This window comes from Chelon labrosus (genome assembly GCF_963514085.1).
Source record: "Chelon labrosus genome assembly, chromosome: 6".
In the NCBI taxonomy this organism is placed as follows: domain Eukaryota; kingdom Metazoa; phylum Chordata; class Actinopteri; order Mugiliformes; family Mugilidae; genus Chelon; species Chelon labrosus.
The window spans coordinates 14,472,715-14,497,143 of record NC_140342.1 but is presented as its reverse complement, the minus strand read 5'-3'; the positions used below and the strand labels follow the sequence as shown (position 1 = coordinate 14,497,143).

Genomic DNA, 24,429 nt, shown 5'->3' with positions numbered 1-24,429 from the left:
TGTGTGTGTGGAAAGAAAGGGAGAAAGATGGGCAGTGGGAAGAGGAGGGTGGGTGTGAGTGGGTGTGGGGGGATACATATATATATATATAGTGAAAGGCTTGTGCCTCTTCTGCTTTAGGGCTACAAGGTGTAAAGTAGGCTTTCCCAGAGCTGCCTCTCACAGGGGAGATTGGGAGATCAAAGCAGATTGTCTGGGCTAAGTCTGGTCCGGTATTACCCCTCATTTGGAAGTCCATCAGATCCACGTTACCTCATTTGGAGGCAACTCTAAAAACTTCCTGCTGAAATCAGGCAATTTCCCTGAAAGAGACACGCTGCTCAGAAATCATTAATTTCTGTGTTAATATTCAATGAGAGAGAAAGAGAGAGAGAGAGAGGTGCTTCCTTTTTTTTTTTTTTACACTGAGATGGCATCAAGTGTAGAAACTGATTCTGGGTGAAGGCTCTCGAAGCTGCTCGAAGGGGAGTGCTACAGTGTCACCTTGTGGCTGCGGCGCTCACTTGTTCCAGCAGCATCTGAAACCGTAATAAATGACAAGCAAAGAATAAATAAATAAGTCTACATCTAAAGGGAGCGACAGCTGATTTGACTAAGCGGAGCATCTTCAAATATAGAGGATGAACTCTCAGCTGCTGCGGTGATCAGCAGAAATGAAAAACCAGTTCTTTTCCCGGCACACTCTGGCACATATGGCTGCCTATCCCTGTTCTAAAATATCCTCAGGGCAGCATGCCACGGAGAGAAAAGGCTCCAGGGCTCAAGGTTCGGCAGCTTACAGCTTTGGTGAGGAGTGACGGGCAGTGTGTGTTTGGCAAAGCAGAGACGCTGAGGAGAAAGAGATGTGCGAGATGAGCATTTAAATCTCACATGAGGAAAGAGGATGTGGAAAGAGTGCGTGGTGATTACCAAATACTCAGCTCAAACCATTACAGAGTAAAGTAACAAAACTCCTTAAGTCTGGATGTTTAGTACACACGCACACACCATGACATGTTTTTAAATTGGTCGGGTGAAGCTGCTGAGGAAACTATTGCAACACAGTTGCTGAAGACTTGCGGGAGTCCTTCATGGAAAGTGTTAGTAGTGAGGTTGGGTGTGTTTGACCAACAGAGACTTAAAGATCGAAGCCGAAATTATGACGACTTGTGCAGTTTAGCTCAGAGTAAACACAGGTCAGGTCTGTTCCAGGGCTTCGAAAATATCCATCTAATGTTCATCTACAGAACTACAAATGTACAAGGTTGAGGTCTGTTCATCACCTTATTAATTGTTCAGCACTATAGACATAACATTATGACCACCTTCCTAATATTGTGTATGTCTCTTGTGCCTCATCAGAGAATGGACATGGGCCTTCTGAGGGTGTCCTGTGGTGTCTGGCAACAGAATGTTGTTAATGGGGGCCTTTGGGTTGAGGGGAGGGGCCTCTGTGGATCAGGTTTGTTCCAGTGCATCCCACAGATACTCGATCAGTTTGGGATCTAGTGAATTTGGAGGCCAGGTCAACACCTTGAGTTGTTTTTCATGTTTTTTGAGTTGTTCCTAAACCTGGTCTGGTATAGGTGGATGGTACATATCTAAGTAACATCCACATGAATGTCAAGTCCAAACGTTTCCCAGCAGAATATTGGATTGTCACAAGATGGTCAATGTTATAAACTTCTCCTGTCAGTGGTTTTAATGTTGTGGCTGATCGGTGCATATGTTCTAGATTCAAGATGAATTTTAACAGGACAATTACTATTGTCAGAGAAGCTCAGCTAAGAAATAACCCTCAGTATTAATAAAGATACATAAGGCAAATTCATACACAGAGATCAGCCATAACATTATGACCGACTGGTCAAGTGAATAACACCAATTATTTTGTTATTATTGCACCCGTCAGTGAGTGGGGTATAGAGTATAAGGCCGGGGTCTTCAATGTTTTCCAGGCCAAGGACCCCCAAACTGATGGAGAGATGAAGTGGGGACCCCCTACTTATGTATATGTGTATTTAAATACATTTATATTTGTGGAAAAAATTGCAGGGGGAATATAAAAAAAAATATATGATCAACCAAAACTTTCACGACCCCTCTGCAGTACCTCCACGGACCCCCTAGGGGTCGCGGACCCCCTGTTGAAAACCTCTGGTATAAGGTAGAAAGTGAATATTTTGTCTTCAAAGTTGATGTTAAAAGCAGAAAGAATGGTGGAAAGATTTTGGTGACATTGAAGAGCATGAGTCAGAGCATCTCAGAAACTGCAGCTCTATCAGACCTATCACCTATCAGAAGAGATCTAAGGAAAGGTGTAAGAGCATTAGATTGTTTTATATTTAGGGCTGTGTAGCTGCAGACCAGTCAGGGTGCTCATGCAGCCCCATCCACGAGGCAGCTACAACGGGCACGAGAGCATCAGAACTGGATCATGGAACTATTTAAGAAGGTGGCCCGGTGGAACATATGGCACCAGGATGCAACAAACGTCCCCTTGCAGTTGCCATGGAGGTGTGATTGGTGTTCAGGTGGTGGTAGGTACCAAAGTATCATCCACATGAACGCCAACATTACATTGTTTATTGTCACAGGTTCTATTCACTTAACTGGTTTTAATGTTTTGGCTGATGGGTATACAGGGGAAAAAAAAAAAACAAAAACAAAACAAAAACAGGAACCCAGATTTAAAGTACATTCAGTGTCCGTTTATTTTTCCGCATCCAGAAAAATAGAAAAAAGTAAAACAAAGAACATTCATACTGCTGAAGTGTAGTTTCTCATGCTTGCACATTTACAGTACATGTTGATCCGATACGTTTCTCTGAACTATATTTACAAAAATAACATGAAAACTGCAGTCTCTTTTAAACACATTCGTAAAAATAAAGCTTTCTGTGACACGTTTCCCGAAAACGATCCTATTTACAGTCAAAGTTGGAGATGAGTCCTGTCGAGCTACAGCTGAGATATAGCCGCGTTGCTTTGCACGTTGGAGTCTCAGATCATCTGAAACATGAAAACCACTGACGATAAACGTAAGAATAGTTAAGATAGCGTTTTAAATCCTGTATAACCAGCAAGACATCTTTAGGCCACAGTGACTGTAAACCACTCGTGACATAAAGGTGAGAGCGATCTCTTTTCTTCTTGCCGACAGAATTAATGTAGTTAAATTTACTTCTGCATGTGTGTGCCAAAATAATGTGATTTTTCTTTTCAGAATAAGATTTATCAGAAAGTCTTCTGATATGGTTTTAAACTTTAGTCTCAAAATATGCAACCAAACCAATGATCTTGTTAACAATCCCTAATAATTGCACTCATAACATGAGGGGAGGGGAAAACAAAAAGGTACAAATAAAGATTGGGCACTGACTGATATTGGCACCAGCAAACTTTCCTTTAGTGACATTGGTCATAAAATGGCCTCTTTGGAGGTGAAGTGTAGTTTGCTATCAAACCAAATAAGTTGCATCTGTTTATAATTCACCTTTCCTGTGAAGTTTTCCTGGAGGTGATAACATTCAACTATAAAATGTTAAATCATGCAAAGACGTCAGCATGATTTTACCCACACAACACAAAACACTCCAAATTCATTAGAACCCGTCTCAGATGTCTCACCTTTCCCTGGAAGGTGACCATAATGTATTTGTCTGCGTGTTTACATGCTCTATAATGTATGTGTAATGTGTGTGTGTGTGTGTGTGTGTGTGTGTGTCTGATCAGTGTTCAAACAAACAAGAAATAAATTCAGAAAAATCTATCCTCAGTGCAGGAGTCCACTTCAATCCGCTGTCTAGCTCTTTGGATTCCCAGCCTTTATAGTGCATCGGTTGCAGGCGGCTCTGGGACCTTCGGACCGGCTCCGCTCAGCCTCACACCCCCTCACCTTAAACTTTCCGTTTATTTACTCCCATCACACCTCCATTTCAGCTGATGCTCCCCACTCTCATTCAGTCAGGCTCTCCTCCTTGCAGGCATCTGGGGAGGAGGAGGATGAATAGAAGGTTAAAACTCAACTCGGACAAGATTTACAAAGAAACAAACTGCAGTTAAATGCGTTCATTCAAGGATTACTAAGAATAATCAACACTAAACCCTGTCTTCATGAAGGTTATGGTATTCAGCATTTGTTTCAAATAACTGACAGAGCTGTTGTTTCAACCTGTTTTCATTTTGGAGAGGTTTGTAGTCCTATTGAATTGTATTGTGTTGTACAGATCCACGTTTCTGTTATTCTGACAACCACATTTTAGTCTCTTTGGGCTCGGATGAACAACAGAAAGACTACAGTGTTTAATTTAACGGTGTAGACATCTCCGTCTAAACTGAGCTTCCAAAAACATTTATCATTCTTTCTGAACCCCTCAACAACCGCCTCGCTGGACTTTGTTCAGAGCCCGTATGAAGATACTTGACTGAGGCTGTGTCAATGCACAAATGTAAACAGTGATATAAACATGTCAATAATTTTCTGTCCGACGGCGTTACGACCCAAACACACGGCAGCGTCCTCCAACGCTTCAACCGCTAAAGTTGTACAAGCGTATTTTCTCTGAAGCGTATCAATACTAAACATCAATGTAGAGCAAGATGTGGCTACATATAGTGTAAGCCAAGCATCAACTGAGCAAAATATATATCACCAACAACTGTACTCATCTCTGGATCATGTGAGGGTTACTGTCATCCTGCAACATTAACAACTTTTGGAGATATATTTAAGACAAAAGCTCCAGCTACTAAAAAACACATGATAACATCATTTACTTTGCTGCAAGTAACCCTTACTGAAATTCATACTGGTAGAAGTACACTGTATATCCAACAGTAGAATATGAGGATCTGCCTCGACCTAAAGTCGCACAGACAGTTCAATTAAACGTACAGCTCAACATGAGACGCTGTCGGCTTCATTCAAATCAGTCTTTCTCATGTTAGCTATCTTACTCACAATCACGACTGCTCTGCATCTGCAACAGTTCAGTCTGAGATCTGTGTTATAATAATAGTGACTAATGGATACTTGAGCTTGAGCCTTCTGCTCCTACTGATGGTATCTCAAATAACACTTAAGAAGAGGTGAACTCTCATCTGTTCCGGTTAAACACCACGGAAATGTATGTATGATAGTTGGGGGTAGAGTTATCAGAGAGGTTTCTGATCCTGTTTTAATTGAGCCGTGAATCACACATAATGTTGTTAGTCAAGAATGTCACAGATAAATAGATAGATAGAAAGAATGAGAGAATAATATATAGTGTTGTGGAAACTTAAGTCTTCAGCTTCCTTCCGTACAGAGAATGGAACGATAGAACAATAGATAGATAGATGGATGAGAGAGATAGTTCATTGAACAGCTTCACGCTCACTTTCCTGGCGTACAACATCATCTTTTAAATTGATAAACATACTATATGTGTGATTCATGGCACGCACAATTCAAAGAGGATCAAAAGTATCTGTCTCTCACCGCTGACTACATACATACTGGTTCCTCAAGCTACACAGGGCTTTACGTGCCTTTTCCAAGCATGCCGTAATTGACAGTGCAGAGTGCAGAGTGCAAGAGTGCGCCGACATCCCTCTACCTCACATCTTCTGACATACTGTATAATATATTTTAGTGCATGAGGTGGAGAGAGTCAGTGTGTGCATCGAACAGCAGCGTGTTTTCTATTAATGAGACCCTGTCCTGACAGAAGATGACACACCCCTTGTCCTGACACAAAGTCCACACCATACTGTTGCAAAAAGCCGCATCCAGCGGGACAGACAGGACGTCAGACGAGCTGCATGCCTCCTACAAGCCAGCTACAGGCAAGGCCAGCTGCAAGTCTAACAGCCACTTTTCCTACCTGGGGCAGGGTTAGGGGGCAGGTGAGGGGGAGAGAGCTCAGGGTCCAGGACAGAATGGGAGTTGGGGCCTAGCAATGCTGAGCATCTATACCTGCAGGGCTCAGCACCAGAGCCTGGAGGATGTCTGACAGGGAAACGATGCCCTCGATACTGGAGCGTTCGTCTACCACCACCAACCGATGCACCTAAAACACAAAACACACAGTTACCAATGAGATCTTGAGTTAATCATTGGCCGTTTCTGAGTAACTGTACTTACTTCAGCTTTGACTATTCTGTCCACAATGGTCTCCATTGTTTCCATTTTATGGCACTTCATGACTCCTTCGAAGTACTGCGAGCGATGTTTCAGAGCCTGGGTCACCGTAATGTCCAGGTTGTTGTAGGTTTTCTCAGCAGCCAAGTTCTGCAAACAAATACAGTAAAAATAAATAAATAAGAAAGAAGTTCAACAGTTAATATTTGGCATTTAGTTTCTTCAAACGTAGAAGCTGTAGTTTTAACTTACAATCACATCAAACTTGGAGTAAATATCCACAACTTTGCCTGTCAGAGAAAAAAAAAAAAATAAAATAAATCACAGTAACTATGAAAGTTTATTTAGTAATATTAATAATTTATACATAATCAGCACAGGGGTTGTGATCTCACCTGAGTCATCCACCACAGGTAAAGCAGAAACTCGTCTCTCCACAAAGATGTTGAGCGCTTTGATGATGGGCGTGTCTGGGTGGATGAAAGCAATTTCGTGGTATGTACCAATGCCCAGCTCGCCCAGAGTCTGCTTCATAAAAGCTGGCTTTGGCATTTCACACATCTAGGACACACAAACAATGAAGCAGCAATGAGACGCCACTGTTAACACAATGCATCTAAGAAACACTCTATTAATAATTTCCACACTGACACCACTAGGGGGCGCCAGACAAAGGAAAGTGAGACGAGACATGAGGATATTGAAGGTTCTTAATAAACACATTGATTAGACGCTTCTCCACCAGCGGACTGATAGTGATGCGTGTAGGACTCACAAACAGCTGGAGGAACTTGAGGATCCTCTTGTGTGTGAGAATATAAAGTGCATTCCCTGTGACGGGGTCGATGACGGGCAAGCGGTGGATTTTGTTTTTGATGAGGGTGTACACTGCATCAAACAGGCTGCGAACACAGCAAACGCGATGATTAGTCACAAGTAGCGCAGTCGGATCTGCTGGCACTCACAAATGTGTAACAAAGCATTGTTACTTCAAATTCAGAAAGCGTACCTTGCATCTGGTGATATGTTGACCAGAGGTTTGAATGTTGCTTGAAGGTAAACCTCTGCGGATGAAAATAGAAGTAGTATTTTACATTCTGCTAATATAATTAATAAAGGGTATTTGTATGCACACAACAATAACATGACAAAAGACTTACCTCTCCACGTCTCAAGCTTATGTTCCTCTAATTCATAAATTTGCACCTGAAATATGAGAAATAGAAGTTTATAAAAACAGAGGGATCCTCAGTGGAACATGTGAACCTTATCTGTGAACTGGACCTACCATTGGTGACTTATAGTATCTGTGTAGTATGATGATGAAATCTGTGATTGTCAGCATTCCTGCCATGAAAACAGGAATTAAAACACATTGTGCGTATAAACAACAGACAGGGCCGAGCCTGCAGGCATTGTGAAACAGAGTAGAGGCAGCGTTTACAAGGGCGTGGCTCAAAAAACAACACATCACCGACTCCCTGCTTTACCCTCACACTGACTCTGCATTTATTATTCATCACAGGCCGACTTGGAATAAAGCACAACAAATCCACGGCTGCTTTGCCTTTTGACACCGTCTCACAGCCAGGAGGTTTATTTTTGTGAAAGTCTGCAGAGCCGTTATTCTCCCTCTATCTGTGCAACCTTTCCAGACTCTGAGGAGTCATTGCTGTGCTTAATGGTTTATGACAGCTCTAATGACTTCTACTCAATATAGCATCACGCTCCACTAGCCATGACCGGCAGCGTTAATACAGAGTGTTTCCTCTGTGTTCATTTAGAGATGGCACACCAGCATAACAAGGAAATTTTCCATCTCAGTTTAGAGACACCATCAATAAATATTAGCGTATTTTAAAACTAAATTGTGGCCCAAATATATTCATACATATGGCAATATTCACATTTAGGGTGCATTCATAGTCACAGACTGACACAGACACAGTTCACAGACCAAAAGTAAAAAGTCTATATATACATCAAAATGTAAAAAGGAGTCAAAACAGTGCCAGGAAGCCCTGTGATAGACTGTACCCAATGGGCAACATAGCTTCTACAGTGAGAGGAACCAGGAATCAAGTAGAGTACTTAAATATTTAGGGGACAAAGACCAAGCGAATAGGTGGGTCTCATTCTGCTTGTCTGGAAGTTCAATGGCACATTCACACTTGCTAAAATAAACCTCACTAACAGAGCTTTCGCAATATAGTTTATGTGAACCAAACCTGTCAAGTGTGAACGCACTCTTGATTCCTAAACTTTTTCTTTTTAACAAAATAAACCCAATAAATAAACTAAAGCTGCAAACAGTAATAAAAGTCTCTCCCACGCCAGTTTCTTTAAAATATAAAAATAAAACAGAAAGGCATTATCTTCAAATACTCAAACTGTTGACAGGTTTTAGAGTTCTTACCCACAAAGCTTTGCTTCTCTGTGTCCCATAGTGGAGCAGCTCGCACACCATTGGCTACCAAGGCGAAGAACGCTTTCTTAACCTGCCAAGCATCGGTTAAAATAAAAACAAGATTATACAAAAATACCTCACAGAAATATATGATTATCTTGAGTTGAAAAAGTCTATTATTCTAATAATAACAATTAATTAATACAATCAGCTGTTCAGTTAAGCAAAACAGCAAATTGCCAGATGTTTTCAGGTTTGGGGCTGTATGTTGGATAAAAGTACGACATTTCAAAATGTCGTAAGTACTCCAACAATTTCACAGACTAAACAATTAAGCACAAAAAGATAACAAAAAAAAATCACCTTGAGTTGCAGCCCTGTTGTGAAGTGCAGGCTAAAGTCTTGGTGACTTTGTGCTGGCTTCTCTTTACTTAACTCTGAGCTTCGGTGAATTTACTCGTTGAAGATCTACACATCAAAGAGGCCTAACCGCTCCGGGATTACTGTTTAACTGCTTTACGACAATAAGATCAACCACTTCACAGAAACTGCTCCGAGATAAAATACTTTGGCTCGTTTAACTGAATGTTAACTTGGGCTGAACGTCTGCCTCAGTTCTCAGTACAAGAAACCTTACAAAAGTTTAGTCAGCAAGCAAACGGGCTCGACTGTCCCTTGTAAAGTTGCTGCACAATGTGACAAACTGAGTTGACAACTCACTGTTGGTCAGGTTATCTTTAGTAAGAGGAAGTGTAATAAAATGCAGTACTAACTTGGAGCGCTGTGTCAAACACGACCAACTTGGAGCTTGTAGGAACGATGTCGTAGCACTTGTGGGATTTCATGAAGCGCATGTAAATATCACTCTCAGGTTCAGCAGCTGTAATAAAAAAAAAACAACAAACAAAAAAGGAAAATACTTTAAGAGGAAGGAGAAATCTCACAGGGAATATATAATGAGAGCTTGGAAACGACACACACACACACACAGCCCATTATAGAGCCGGACCACTTAGAGCTACTTTGGTGCTCCATCTTTGAGATAATTACACATCAACAAGCACAGAAACCACGGAAAAAAAACATGAAGAGCAAAGTACTGAGGCGGCTAAGATCCTTCGCAGATCATTCATACACGGAGAACTCTTTTCAAACGGACGAATTGTACATGGCGAGAAATTGAGTTAATCTGTGAACGGAGATAAAACTATTTTCGGGTAACTTGATGCAAGATTTTGTGCTCTCCTAATTTCATATCACTGTATACTATGCGAAAAGAAAACATTTTTAATTGTTCTTTGCATTTAATTAACTCATAGAAGTAAAAGGTTCCTTGCAGCCTTACAAAACTGCTGCAAGGGAAATGTGTGAAATCTTTTCTTATAGAAAGCCTGTTGAATATGTTTCGCATGCTCAACAGGCTGAATTTCACATACATAGATACATACTAACATTGATTAGACATGGATATTTCAGTAAGTAAACAGCCTAAATGGGAAATTCCGAGCAGATAATTCACTGGATCTCACAGAGCAGACAATGCCTGTGGCGTCAGATCAAACAGATTTCAGTTTCATGTTTTTTTTTTATCCTGGTAAAACGTAAACTAAAACTAGAAACACGACAAGATTACGTGTGTTCGCCTGATCACTTTAATACAAGACGACGAACTGCGTTAAAGTAGAAAAAGAGGTTCTGCAGAAAACGTAGCGGGACACTTACCATCATCATCTAGTTCAAGTTTCTCCAGCATGCCTTCGAATAAACCGTAGACCTAAGAGAGAAAAGGCACACGTTTGTAGTGAAGAGCAGCACTCCAGCGAACAAAAAACTTTGCTGTAAATCTTAAGTGGGCAGCAGCAGAGCGAAGCGACGCCGACTTTTTCCCCCAGCGGCTCCAGCAGACTGTGGTCTCACCGAGCGTGGTGCGCAATAAAACACACCAAAACAATGAATCTGCCTCCCGCCACACCGGCGTTTGTCCCGATTACATAAAGCCACGCCAGCTCCTCTAAATATACACGAGTAACGTGACACAAAATACTCGCGCTGCTGTGGAGCTGCAACTTCAGCGGCGCATTATTATTATTATTATTAGACTACACACACACACACACACACCCCCCCTTTAAACTCGGAGTGGAACAGTCCTGATCCATTTGCTGCAGTAGAGGGAACCAGTGCCGCTCACAGAGCCGCTACACAGACGTGTGAGGTTAAATCCGGCTGCAACGGATCAGCTGAATTCATTGTTGAAGCGATAATCTGCCCAACAAAACTCACCGCAAGATAAAGTCTCTCACACGAAGAGGGGAGAAAGCAGGAAGCGTCGTGCGCCGAGGACACACCCCTACATGCGGACCAACCTGGCCGCTTCGCCATATTAGGAAATCCCTTACGTTGCTTAGCAGCAAGAAGCTGGGGATGCCTAGTCACATCCCCAGAGTTGATGTCTTCACACAAAACGAGCCACATTGGCTGATGCATGCTAAAACAACTCCTTGGGACCTTGGCTGTGGCAGCAGCTCGAGAACGTGGCATGGAAATAGTGCTAATTGCATCCCACCCCACACACACAACATAGATTCCCAGCGTAGAAAAAAAATAAAAATATGCTGTGTCATGCTGCATGTTTTGCATACTCAAAGCGTTGCTCGTTGACACACGATTCCCCTCGGCTCCTAATTTGCAAGCACATTCAACACAAAGGCACTGCAGCAGTATGAGAAAGCCTGCATACCTGCCTGCTCCGAGATGCTCAACAGTCCCCAGTGTTGCCCTGCAATGGTGACACAGCGCTTCTCTGGCCAAAAAACTAACCCCTGCATTTTCATAAATCTCACCCTGCTGCATCACAGCAGCCGCCTCGTCCTGCTTTTTTGTTACAGCAAACCTCTGGGAAGAAGCAGGCATACACAAATCACACAGCATCTTCACAGCATCATTTTGTTATTTTACAGACTCCCTTATGTATGATCGGGGATGCACCGAAAGGCTGACGGGCACTGTCTCCTTGCTCCATGGTGCTATATCAACAGTATACACCACTGGTGATGAAATATTGATTAACCATCTCTGGCTGGAATTCACAATCCCTCAAAGCAGACAGGGTATCAGATAATTATTCATTAAAATGGCAGAGTGTGTCTTGAAGTAGCTCCTCTGCAGCTCAAGGAAATCTGACTCAGACTGCCAGAAAACCAAAACAACCATTCAATGAAAAGCCTTGTGACAAAGACTAAACATGTTCTCAGCTGTTTTTGCTGCAGTTCAAGTCAGTTGTGCTCACAGTAGCTGACATCTAGTGCCGATTACGATATAGCTGAAATGTCAGGCCAGTATTTACACCCCTGCTCCGCCACTGGTGCTCACAGCTAACGCCACGAAGTCCCGTTGATGCATGAAGAATGCTCAAGTAACAGAGCTTGAATTAAAGAGATTTGCATCAGCACCTTCTGTTAACCACTGTCCAAATAACAACTCTTATGACTGAGTAAATAGGCGCATGACTCGTGGACAGAAGGCCTGAAAGCCTCTGTTATGTAGCCACAAAGGGGAAACTAGCTATCATCCCATGACCCAGAAGTTTTGTCATTGCCACTGATATTAAATTAGTGCACAGATGCAAGAATTTACCTACAAGGAGAATGCAGTTCATTGGCGAGGCTTGTTTTTGAGTTAAATCCTTCCTGAGCCCCACAATAGTTCAGTCAGTGCCTATGAATTTGTACCACTCACTTCTAAACCCAGAAACTACAGAGGTGGCTTCTGAGCTAGTTTTGTTCCTATGATGCCACAGATTAAATCTCCATAAACAACAAAAGGTGAATTAACTTTGTGGAGCTGTAAGAAGTTGTATACATACCATGCTTATCTTTATCCCTATTTATGTGCAGAAACTTGCACCAAACTACCCTAGAGATAGGCAGATCCTCAGTTAATATACTGTTCAAAGCTCATAAGCACTGCCTGAACTGTCCCGAGGCAAACAAACTCGAAAAGAATTCAATTAAAAACAAACCCTTTCCAGGGGGACTCACTTGTTGTGAGGTAGAATAAGATGGCACAGGGCTCGATGAAGGGATTGGGGGCTTTGCAGATGGAAGGCTGAGGCGCTGTCCTGTGTCTGGGGGTGTGGAGAGGGAGCGGGTGCGAGAGCTCGGCTCCTGGCGCTCGGGGCTGGGAACGCTCTGCTGGGCTTCCTGGGTGAACACGGGCTGGCTGGACGCGTGGGTCGGTGTAGAGGGAGGTGTAGAGAGTCCAGAGGCTGCAGAGAGATATAAGATTCAGTTGAGATATCTTATCTCTGGTTTCTCTCGATGTCACTCCATGCTGCGCTTTCAGCCTCACTTGACAGGCAGTGACACCGTTGACAGGCTTAGCTGGTAAGACTGAGGTGCTACAATTGTGACGCCACCAGTGCTGTCACATGCTATATCAGAGAAGGAATGCATATCTGATCCATCAGGAACTGGGAGAGTCCTGACTACTGAGGAACAACACAGATACCGAGTTAAACTTTCAGTCCAGCTACTTGCAGACAGAGATACACTAGTGTTAGGTAAACCATCATCACAAAGACAAAATGAACAAACTCATTATATTGGCAATATGTTTCAGTTTCTGTTCATTTATTTTCATCAAGCGTAAATTAAGGTTAAAAGGAAATTTACAGACCTCCAAAAAATAGTATGTGGAGAGAATACTTGCAGGCAGTGTTGTGCTGTCACAATATTATTTGCCATTAAATGCTGCATGAAGCTTAAATCAAACCTTTACTGTAAAAAAAAACCCACTAAGGTGGTGTTTTCACTTATTGTGCTTTGGTAGACCTCCTCTCAGGACTGTGTGGGAATAAAATTACAGTCTTTCTTCATCTGTATTGAAGTGGAATTAGCCAGAAGGGAAAACACCAGTTGTGTCTTGCTGCTACAATCTGATTTTCACCCACACAAGTTACAGACTCTTGCATGTTACGCCGTTTTAAACTTAATATATTAAATAATTTTGCAGCTTTCTGCAAGGAGCCGAGGCCTGGATCCTGTGTGGGATCTCTTATCTTAATATTACCAACTGGATGCATGTCCTGAAAATAAAATGTGAATAATAGAAAGATGTTTTTCTTTAAGTCATTTAAACACATGAAGACACCACTGGGAACAAATATTGTGTTTAAAAGCACAACAACAAAAAAAACATTATAAATAATTTTGACTGATATGACTGTTGGAATATGTCTATATATTACTGATATTTTCATTTCCCCTACATTTGGTTAAACTGGTCTTATTCTCTATTAACTCATTATATATAACCACCATCTCAAAGCTGTAATTATTCATGTGGAATAGTCTTCAACAACAGCACTGCAGTGAACTGACAGCTGTTGACATCTGCATCTTCTGACATGCGTTAATGAAATATCCCTTGAAGGCCGCCCAAAGCTCAGCTCATCTAAATGAATGCCCTAACCAGCGATCAATACTGGATCAATTCTGGAAAAAAAAAAAAAACAACAACCCTGCAATGAATCATGCAGTTGGGATTCTTCTGTTCCTGGCGTCCCGTCATAATAACTAGGCCGATTACAACATCCACATCCACATTAAACTTAACTCGGGGGAGACAGTCAGCCGTCTGTGACGCAGCTCCTCCGGCAGCAGTGTCAGGTGGAAGTCACATGACACCCCGCACACGCTCCTTCACATCAGGCACCACAATCTTACGCAGGGTGACATGCGACACTCATGCTGCCCTGGCTCCACCCCAGAGGGATATTTCTGAGGCCAGACAATGAGTGACAGCGGTGATGTGGAGCAAATGGTTCACATTACAAGGCCTCCGCCACGAGATGCCCGGATGACTTTCTGACTAGTATCAGCGGTTAATATTTGTAAATGAATATGACTGAGAAATAAAGCATCATCATTCATGGGTGAGTTGTCCTAATTCCATCAGTATGGAATGGTTTCGTTTCTCACCGACAACGATGTGTGTCGGGTGAATAGCTTTTCTTCACTCTTTCCGAGTGTTCTGCACACTATCTCTTGACATTTAGTTGGCGTGCGCCGGGCCTCTTTGGTGTGCCTTGCTTCCGCTGTGTAGCCTTCTTATTTTAGCCACGCTGTTGTGGCACATTCCACAGGAGCAGATAACAGCGGGGTTGGGAGCCCTCTGCTCAGCCTGTTAATAGGGGGCAGCTAGCCACCACCCAGGAAACGGAAAATGGATGCCTTGCTGTCGGATTCATCTAGCTTTAAAAGCATAAAAACTGTACTTCATTATATTTCAGACTGAAGCCACCCAAGAACAGATATATCTCCTAATGCAATGGGCGCAGCTCCAGGGAGACAAATCACATCACAATGTTGAATTAGAGATGAAACAATCAGTGGAATTAATTAATTCACCTTCAACTGATAAGTAAATTTTCAACCAGAAATACCAAACTATCCCTTATTCCACCACTTGAGCCACTAGATATGTGCAAGTTTAAATGGGAAAGAACAACAATAATATTTTACTCATGCTGAAAATTAGTTCCAGCTCTAATTTGAATCTTGAGAAGAGGAATTTAGTCAAGTTATCAACTTAGTTACCCATCTACAGAATCATCATTTTTGATTATCCATGATATAATAACAAAAACGGCTGCAAAAAGCAAAACAAACTCTGGTTTTTATCACTGTAAACTGCTTATTTTGGGTTGAAACTTCCTCAGAACACAAAGAAGAACATGAAAAGATAAATAAAATAAGTTCTGGGGAGTTATTCAGAGGTCTGTAACCAGGCTAGTCTCTTCTGCTCGTATTAACACAATTTACTGCGACGCGTTGTCGGTGTAAGACCCGCAAAGGCAGATCGTCTCACTGCGGGTGCTCCCTGAGGACTGAACGGCATGTTTTACGTTGCAGGAACAAGAGCCTCATCATCATTTGACAGACGAATTGGCACAGCCTCCTCTGGACAGCCGTCTGACACAATAAAGCTCAGCTGTAAAGTCTGTGTTTGCAAGTTGAAACTGGTGTTGAAATTGTAAAGCAATGGGAGATATGACAGTTATGACCCAAATTATCAGCGAGGGTTCAAACTAATTTGCTAGGAACAAGCTGAACAGTGAATTCCTCAAAACAGGAAGGAAGTAACTGTTCAGGACCCCAGTAACAGGATCATGAACGACCGCTACTAAACTTCACATGTAGATGTAAGCTTCTTAAAGGGTTCAGATAAACAATATGAGCAAAAATGGTTTCAGCTTCCGCAGGGTAGAGGCTCTGCACCAAAGGAGTTTTGGTTTAGACTGAGGTGTCACCAGGTCGTATACTGACCTCCACATCCTATACAGCCACATATGGACGTACATCACTATGACAGGACCCTGCTCCTCTCATCTACTCAACTGAGGTCAGACCGGCTCTAAATCAGGAGCTGTGAAATCTGCGATAAAGCGCCACTTGAACTCCACAAAGATTGCCCCATCTTCACTCCTCTAGCATTATTAGCTTTAAAGTAACGGAACTGAATTTGTTTGGTGGTCTGTTTGTTTTGTCGAGCAACAAAATCAAGTTAAACACTTGCGGAAATAACGTCGCCGCACATAAGCAAAGGCCCTAAACTCTGACTGTCCCCATGCTGAAATGCTTTCTGTCTATTCTGATGAAGCTTTCAAAATGGAGCAGCTATTCTGAACTCCCGGTGGATGTGGGACAGAAATAATGACACTGAAGTGACTCTGTATCAGGTAAAGCGGTTATAAATTACTCTGCCATGATGACGGCATTACTACAAAACAAATAAACACTGCATTGTTTAATATACCACTTAATGATTAAATTATTGGAGACATATTAGTACAATGGATGCAGCATTACTGCAGTATGTGCTGTAGTTCAGATGCATCTAAATTAATTTAGCTCTACCACAGTGGCCTGTATTCTGTCGCTCTTTGAGGATGTATGCATTTGTGAAACAAGGAACCAATACTGTAACCTATATGGAGCACATATATTAGCCACAGTACCTATACATACATAGGCTAAAAACACATTCATACCTATGTAAAAATAAATAGCTGCATTATTCAGCTGTGCGCACCTATTTCTGAACACCTTTGTAGTATAATGTCTATAACTTAAACTAACATGTGACTGTTCTCGATAAGTGTACGGAACAGCACGCAGAAACGATTACTGGCATATTGGAGAAATCTGCAGGATCACATAAGAAAGGACTAATGCAGAAGGTGTAGCTCGCTGGACATTACCAGAGAGACATGACGCCTCCGACTGATGCCTCCCTCCTAGCCCATCTTGCTCCTTCCGTTTCTTGCTCCTCCTCAGGCTGCCGAACCTCTTCATGGATCGCAGTGGGTTTTGGGTTCAAAACTAAATTTGACCATGACCATCCGCATCACGAAAGGAGACAGACGACAACTCAAAACTGCCGCAAGTGAGCGTCACTCTGTTTGAAATATGAACAAAGTGTGAAGGTAAAGCCAACAGATGAAGCTGCCTTCTAAGCAGGAGGTGGTCGTCAGAAACTGGCCGCCTTCAGCGAGTGGATGAGGAAAATCTGTACGTGTTTTATTCTCTGACTTCTTATTAATCTTCAGAGAAGCTCAGGAAAGACCCAGGAAAAAAAAAAATGCAGCGCAGAAAGCAGCTCATATATTCTACAGAACAGACAAGAGTATGTAAGCTGTAAATTCCACGAAGTCTCAGCAGAGCAACGTCCCGCTTGCAAGCGATGCAAAGAACTGTGATGGACCGGAGCGCCTTTCCCCCTCTCTCAGCAGTGTCAGTGCTGTAAATTGTCAGGTGCAGCTGTGGGTGGCGTCTCTTTAATATAGCACGTGTGTCAGCAGGCTGTAAAAGGAGGCCAGTCTTTGAAGGAAGTGCCGCCGATTGGCTCGGGCTGCACAACTCCCCGCCCCGTTTCTCTTCCACTGTCCTCCCTCTTCCCACAGGGTAAATTCAGCACAGGAACATCTGCTTCACTCCGTCTTCATACAATGTAACACAACGTCACAACAACATAAGCTTAATGTTTCCGGACATAAAAGCCTCCGTGTAATACTATGTAATAAATTTAAGCGCAATACTACAGGGGTTACAAATAAAGAGACAAAGGTTGTGGCTTTTAGCAGTACCTTTGTCATTTGTGCAGTCAGCTGTCTGTAACTTTTGGGGAGTTGACCTTTAGGACTGCTGAGCCCACCCTCTGTCAGATGACAGCAGGGGGGACATCCCATGTTCAGTCAGCTGATCAGAAAGCTTCCATTCAATACCACGAGCCTCTAACACCCGTAACAGATGGCCCACTCAGTATTTGCTGCTCACATTAGCTAAAGCATTTCCAGTACAGATCTCAATTAACATGTTATGCAAGTGTTCCACTCTGCTCAGTGGGTCAATGGCCACCATGAGTTAGGGGGGGGTTCAGATATCAGTGATGAAATCAGTCAAGTCAAACATCCTGTCACGGCCACATTAATTACGTTTCCAACGCCCTGATGAAACTAATTAGTTTCAGATTCAGGAGGCATTTAAAGTGTTCTCGTTACATCCATATCCATTAAGCTCATCTCCAGCTAAAGCAAATGAAAACCATCTTGTCCTTGTAAGGCTTTATGAAGTCAGAAAGTCAAAACTGTCCCGTTCCTTTATTTACTGACAACATACAGCCCACTGTAGCAACAGGGAGAGTGAGAGAGAGGGGAAATAACTCTGCGTGGCTGTGTGAGGAGCTCTGGTCGCTTCCAGATAAGGCTATGAGAGCGCCAGAGTTGCTCTCAGCAGCGAGAGACTGACAGTGTGCAGGCGATAGGAAAACACACATTTAGATCAGCAGGGAATGAGGAACCACTGTAATGATATTTATGCGAAATAGATATATATATATACACCTCAGGAAAAAAAACACTGACTCAGTGACTGATGCATGCAATTGCTCAGATGCTCACACATGCACAAAAATAAGAAAAAAGTTAAGCAAGTAAGTATGCATAAGTAGTAAAGAAACTTTGTATTAAAGCTAGTTTGAATGTCAAATCAAGACTGTGCCATCAGCGCACCCTTGTGGCGAAAGTAGGGTGTTTACAAAAACATCCCACTAATAAAAATAGAGATCTGGTGAGTCTGCTCAGTTATTATAAGCGTACTTCATCACTATCATCCTTGGCCACCGGACGTTTAAAACCACATCATTAGTCACGAGAGAGGTCGCTACGTCTCAAGCCACACCGCACACTAGTAATCCTTAGCAGCTGGGATGGGAGGAGTGTGTGTGTGTTTGGTGTGTTTTAGTTTGGTAACCATCAATAAATATCTCCAAAGGAAACGGAGCATGCTGACTCTTATGGTCTGGCCTAAACAGAGCTGTTCCACCAGTCGCTGCCAAACGGACTCTCTGGGAGGAAACTGAAAAGAATGGGTAAATGTACGAGCCAAAAACACATGACTCATCCTTTTAGCTGTGATGTTGCTTCCAGCAGAGCCGTTTCCACACAGACCGGGCTGTTTTGTGTTATGTAATGATCAACCACTCAAATGCATGGAGACACGAGAGCTAAAAGCTGCCAGTTAGGTCTGTTGTTCATAATACAAGACCTTGTTCTCTCCCTTCTGGTTATTAGTGCATACCAGTATTGCCATTATGCTATTACCGAGTTTTAATGGCGGCTGGAGAATGTACTATGGCTCAGATCCCACATGTGAAGGGTGCCAGACTTGTAACTTGATATAATGCAATGCCTTTGCAGTGCACTGCTTAATGTTGGGCATTCGGACAATAAACAAAGCCAACCATTTCCTTTTCTAAGAGAAAGTTTTGACATCGATAAGATGACTGATTGTGTAGGGACAATCAAGCAATCACTCATCTATCTGACAAGGCTCGTGACCGTGTCGGCGGTAGATCACCACAAAACAAAGCAGTGGATTTTTCTTTCTCTAAACCAAGAGGAAATTGAGACTTTTACTTCCTTATTGATGCAACAATGCCGAGAGCAGTAGATGAGAAAATGCTGCTAGACATGTTTTCTGTCAGTTATGTCTCAAGCAGGAAAATACCTGAACTGATGACCTCAATCCGATAGAAACTGGTTCATGTATGTGGTCTTTACCTTTTTGCATACAGCAGGAAACCCAAATAATCTCTGAGATAGCACAGTTTCATCTGTTGTGTCTTACTTCCTTAACAAGTGATTTCCTCCTTGGTTTCTTTGCTCTTGTGCAAAACACTCAGCAAAGGTCTGAGTTATTACCAGATGACTTAAACTGACAGTTCACCAACTGACTGGTTAAAGTCATCCTCTCAGTTTCCATTTACAACAAGCTAAGTGTTCATGATTAATGTCGGGGTGATGTTAGTTCGTCTTCTTACCTCTCCTGGTTCTGGAAAAGATTTTTATGCTTCCAGTTGTGGAACTGGACGACGACCGGAAGATACCGCTGAAGCTCAGACGATGGGGGGACTTGGGTGAGGAGTTCTGATGGGAGGGATAGGGGAAGATGGTTTTGGGTGAACCTGAGATTGCCTTTGATTGCACCGGAGCAGAGTGGGGAGTTGGGGGCAGCGGGGCGCCGGCCGGGCTCTTCGCAGACACTCCTTTGGTGGGGCTGGCCGAACGGATGAGTCGCTCTCCCTGCGAGACAATAAGGAGGCGGTTTTTATGTCCGTGCACTCGTGTAATTTGCACGGTTAATGCTCAGTGTGTACCCACTGTGTTAGGTGAGACAGGGTGAAGCCGCAGTGCAAAGCTGTGAGCAAAGACTGTAAAGACTGCACATAAAATCTGTGAAGCAAAGGGCCACACTGAGATGAGATTTATTGTGAAATGACAGCTGCTGATTGCACTTACTGTGGGGACCTGCTCCTCTGGTCACTTCTGCTTTTTTTTTTTGGTTTTGTTTAAACATATGGGACCATATTTTAGTTTGACACACTGTAAGAGTTAATGGCATCTAATAAAAGTGAGTGTCATGTACAAAGTGCAATTAGATCCATGTTCTCTCATGATCTAGTAAGGGGATAAAAGCTGCATTACTAGACTTCTTGAACAGGCAGATCTCTTCGGCTGGGTCAAATTCAAATCAAACATATTCCCTTATTTAAAGTAAAAGACTTAATGAGAGGAGAAAATGCTGGCGTCTGGATACATCTGATATCATGGTTTTCAAGTTCGGAATACCGCTAGATTGCTGACGTTTTGCTAACTCTGGGTAATGTTACACAACCGGAAATCAATTCTTAGTTTCCCAGATTGAAAATACACCTCCTAAACACTATCCAGCACAGTGAGAACACAGACTTCATAGAGGCTAAAAGATGTGCAGGCTATTAGCTGTCACGGCTAAGCAAACATATCGACCGTACTGGGTTAGCCAGTAAGTTATCTGATATGCAATGTTCAGGACTGAATTTGTGTCAGCGAGGGGAAAGAAATGGAGCTGGAACATGTTAATTTATGCTGCATTCGCTACGCGCAGAGACTAACGTTCCTTTTGCATAGCACTGTGAAATCTAACACTGTGTCTTAACATCTGAAGTGCGTCTAATCTTTGCTGTGTTGTGCAGCAGGTTTGCAGGGAAGCTCTCCCGTTGATACAAGTCAGCACCAGCTTCAACACGGTTCACTATCATGAAATCAGCACTCCCCTTTACTTAAACTGTACTAACAGCATTTTTCATTGACCTCCTCGTGTTTATAAGTCCGCCTTTGCGAGGTCAATAACGTGTAAACAGACGCAGGAACCCTTCTCTATTTGCTGTGCAGATACCAAAACAAAACATGAGAGATGGCAGCCAATCTAGCTGGAGACAGAGAGAGCCTCCCTCCCACCGCCGACTGCCGCCTGCTCTGGATGTGCCAGCAACAAATCTTTTAACCATTTGTGGGCTCTGACACAGAGGGGGCATTCTTATACATCTATGGCTCAGGGGTTGTATTTACTGAAAACACAAAGATGCAACAGTGAGGTGTTTTGGTAACACTGCGGGTAGATAGAGGCCTGCACAATAATTACCCTCAACAAAAATGATGAATTGCGTGATATGAAAAGCGTCCAAACGGGAAGTAAAATGCACTGATATGAAGGCAAACCACTGAATCTATGACAAAACAAGGAAAAAAAAAAAAAGGAATGGCTGTTTTTTTTTTTTCTAGTGACCTTACCAAGAGTTCACGGTATTTGCTTAAGGCTGGCCCTATTCCATGGGCACATTTCTGTTTAAGCCAATCCTGTGACAATCTGAAGGAGCACAGGCACACACCCATCTTTTCTGTTTGCCAACAAATCTCACTCTCTCATTGTGTAAGAGCTTGTTAAGGCAAGTTAACCAGCGATGAGGGTTTTTCTCAGGACATAAATCAGCTTTTACAACACACGAGATATTTTTATTTATCTGTGCTGCACAAATGTTTAACCTCTGAGGTTAAACAGAAATATTTGCTTCGTCAGATGCGAGACAGTGGTCAATAATTATTCCTATACAGATGAATTAGAGCAGACAGTAGGATGAGGCTGCTTTCTTTTAGAAGAAAAAAATAAATCAATTTCCTGTATGTGAGCGTGCCGTGCCTGGACACAGTGGGCGTAATGTTACTGTAAGCCAGTGATGCTTGGCAGAATAGAGATATTGCTTTTCCAATACACACGCTCAAAGCCAAGCAAACAAATTCATGTATGCGGTAAAACAAACAATTGGCAAGTAGAGTAAAAGTCTTTAAATGTACCATCTGAGTGCCACTTTTGGTTGAGCCGCTCATCTCCACTTGCGGGGTAGTAAACGCAGCAAAGTCCTGCACATAAAATAAAAAAAAAATAATCTTGGTGTCGAGGATAAAACTTCCCGGAAACACAGCAGAAAATTGCATGTCACAACAGGTTAGCATGAATACTTTCCCCATCCACTTGTGGCTCAAAAAAGAAGATAAACATGTTTCACCACCACGGAAACCCAGACAATGCATACCAACGGTTTTGGTCTGGCATTCCACTTTAGACGGATGAAGTTTTGCACGCTGTATGAGAAAAACGTTTTTTTTTTTTTTACGTACCTGTAATGGGGTGGAAGTCGATCTAACGCGTTTAATGCAACATTATGAGAGTTTCCACAAACGCTGGAGAATGAGGAAGTTCACACAGTGGTGGAAAACTCTAAGGTCTAGCACTCGAGCGTTAGCCACAAAAACAGAGCTGCATTCATAAGCTTATTTGAGATTGGGGAGTTTTTTTTTTTTTTGACCAGGTAACACAAACAATCTGTATCCACTACATGTACAATAGTTGGATTTGATAGAAATAATACATCCTTGCTATGGGATAAAGCTGTCACCAAAGTGTGCTGTTTTAACCTTGAAAAACAAGAGGCTGAATGAAGCTTTAAAATCTATAGTAAGGCCATTCAGTCTTTGTTGGCTTGTGTGAAGCGAAGAAAATACACAGTCCCAGATACTAATTTCCCAAACTCGTGAATGGAGGCAATTGTGAATCGGGCCAATCAACTCAAATGGAATTAAATAAACAAAGCGTCTCGGTAGGGAGCCTAATGAACCATGATTTGCTGGGTTTGGAGCAGATTGGATCCTCTGAAATGTTTCCTTCGCTCTGTATTTTGTGTCGTTCTTCCCAGTATATTTTTTTTTATTAGTTTACCAGACACATAATCCTATTTACTTTAAGTGATTATTTAGCAGAAAAACCTGACTCGCAGTTATCCGTGTCATGGCTTCTTCTTCTTCTAAATGACTGATGAGGAGTTTAGGTTTTTATTGGGAACACATGTGGGTAATTTGTTCCTTTTGATCCTATATTTTCCCCCACAGCTGCCGTGTTTTCTGGCCTTTAATGGGTCATTGGAAACAAGATCAAGCGTGCACCACCCACAGATGTTCTTAATATTGAAACCTTAAGTCATATAGAATTGAAGAAGCTACCTGAATGATGCGTCTTTCAAGAAAACCTAACAAGTCCAGTATCTTTGTTTCAGCTTCGTTTCTGCATATGTCTTTTTTAGCTACTCGGGAAGCCCACATGAAAGGTGTTTTATTATTATTATATTTGTGAATTTAACATTTTGGGTTTGGTGGGACAACCTGCAACATTTAATCTTACCCTTAACTCTAAAATGTTCACGGTTAATTGACAAAATGGACCATTTGACATGAATAAAGTCACAGCCCTAACTGGGGAGTTGGCTACAATGACATCACATTAAAGGGTGGTTGCAAGGCAAACTGATTGAAATATTTAAAGTAGAAAAAAAACAAAAAAAAAAACATTTCCAAACAGTCTGCTGTCTCTAGGGGACGCCTGAGCCTGCGTGTTACACTTGGGGGTTGAGTAAAACTCCGCGTTTATGCTGCGTTATGTTGCCAGATTGATGAAGTGAAAGTCTTACATGGACAGCTGTCAATCACACACGCGCCTCTATCTGCGTCGCGTGCGATTCCAAGCGAAGATGTAGCAAAAAAAAAAAACGGCTACAACGGCTAAAACTTTAAGGCCCATTTCCCCCCCGAAAAAAACCTCACCAACAAGTCAAATATTTTAAAAGTCACAGTAGGAAGCGAAATTAGTTGATACATCACCGACTCACTGGCATGTTAATCCGCAGACTTCTCCTCTTTTTTGGCATTTTCTTTGAGCCCTCTTTGCTGGACTCCATCACGGTGCTTCCCATATTTTTTTAAAAAAATCCCTCTTCTTCAAAGAAAACAACAAAATGTGCTAACTAACTGGTGCAGACGTTAAACAGCCGCCTCCGCCTTCAGCTGCCCCCCTTTGCTTACTACGACAACACGGACGAGCTGCCTCATCCACCAGGAAGTAGGCTCGGCCCTAAAAAAAAAGAGGCAGGGCACACACATGCTTCAAAATGAGTCTCGACCTTCCAGCGACGAGTACTGTTTACAGGT

The 24,429-nt window shown here is 42.4% G+C and overlaps 1 protein-coding gene across 4 annotated transcripts; it reads right to left on the bottom strand.

The window, feature by feature from the left end:
- Nucleotides 1-2,675: 2,675 nt before the first annotated feature.
- LOC311489843 (5'-AMP-activated protein kinase subunit gamma-1-like) lies at nt 2,676-24,383 on the bottom strand. Of its 4 annotated transcripts, XM_084547146.1 has the most exons (16): nt 24,111-24,367; nt 22,246-22,311; nt 19,893-20,154; nt 12,551-12,777; nt 10,233-10,284; nt 9,284-9,390; nt 8,520-8,601; nt 7,392-7,450; nt 7,264-7,309; nt 7,113-7,167; nt 6,879-7,005; nt 6,499-6,664; nt 6,356-6,393; nt 6,107-6,253; nt 5,939-6,032; nt 2,676-3,969 (listed from the first exon to the last, which is right to left on the bottom strand). In XM_084547146.1, the coding sequence occupies exons 1-16, from the start codon at nt 24,192-24,194 to the stop codon at nt 3,938-3,940; spliced, it is 1,644 nt and encodes a 547-aa protein (XP_084403272.1). In that variant the 5' UTR covers nt 24,195-24,367; the 3' UTR covers nt 2,676-3,937. The 4 variants fall into 4 exon arrangements, with proteins under 4 accessions (XP_084403272.1, XP_084403270.1, XP_084403273.1 ...); XM_084547144.1 differs by having other exon boundaries at nt 7,113-7,309; nt 24,111-24,378; XM_084547147.1 differs by lacking the exon at nt 22,246-22,311 and having other exon boundaries at nt 24,111-24,372.
- Nucleotides 24,384-24,429: the final 46 nt, after the last annotated feature.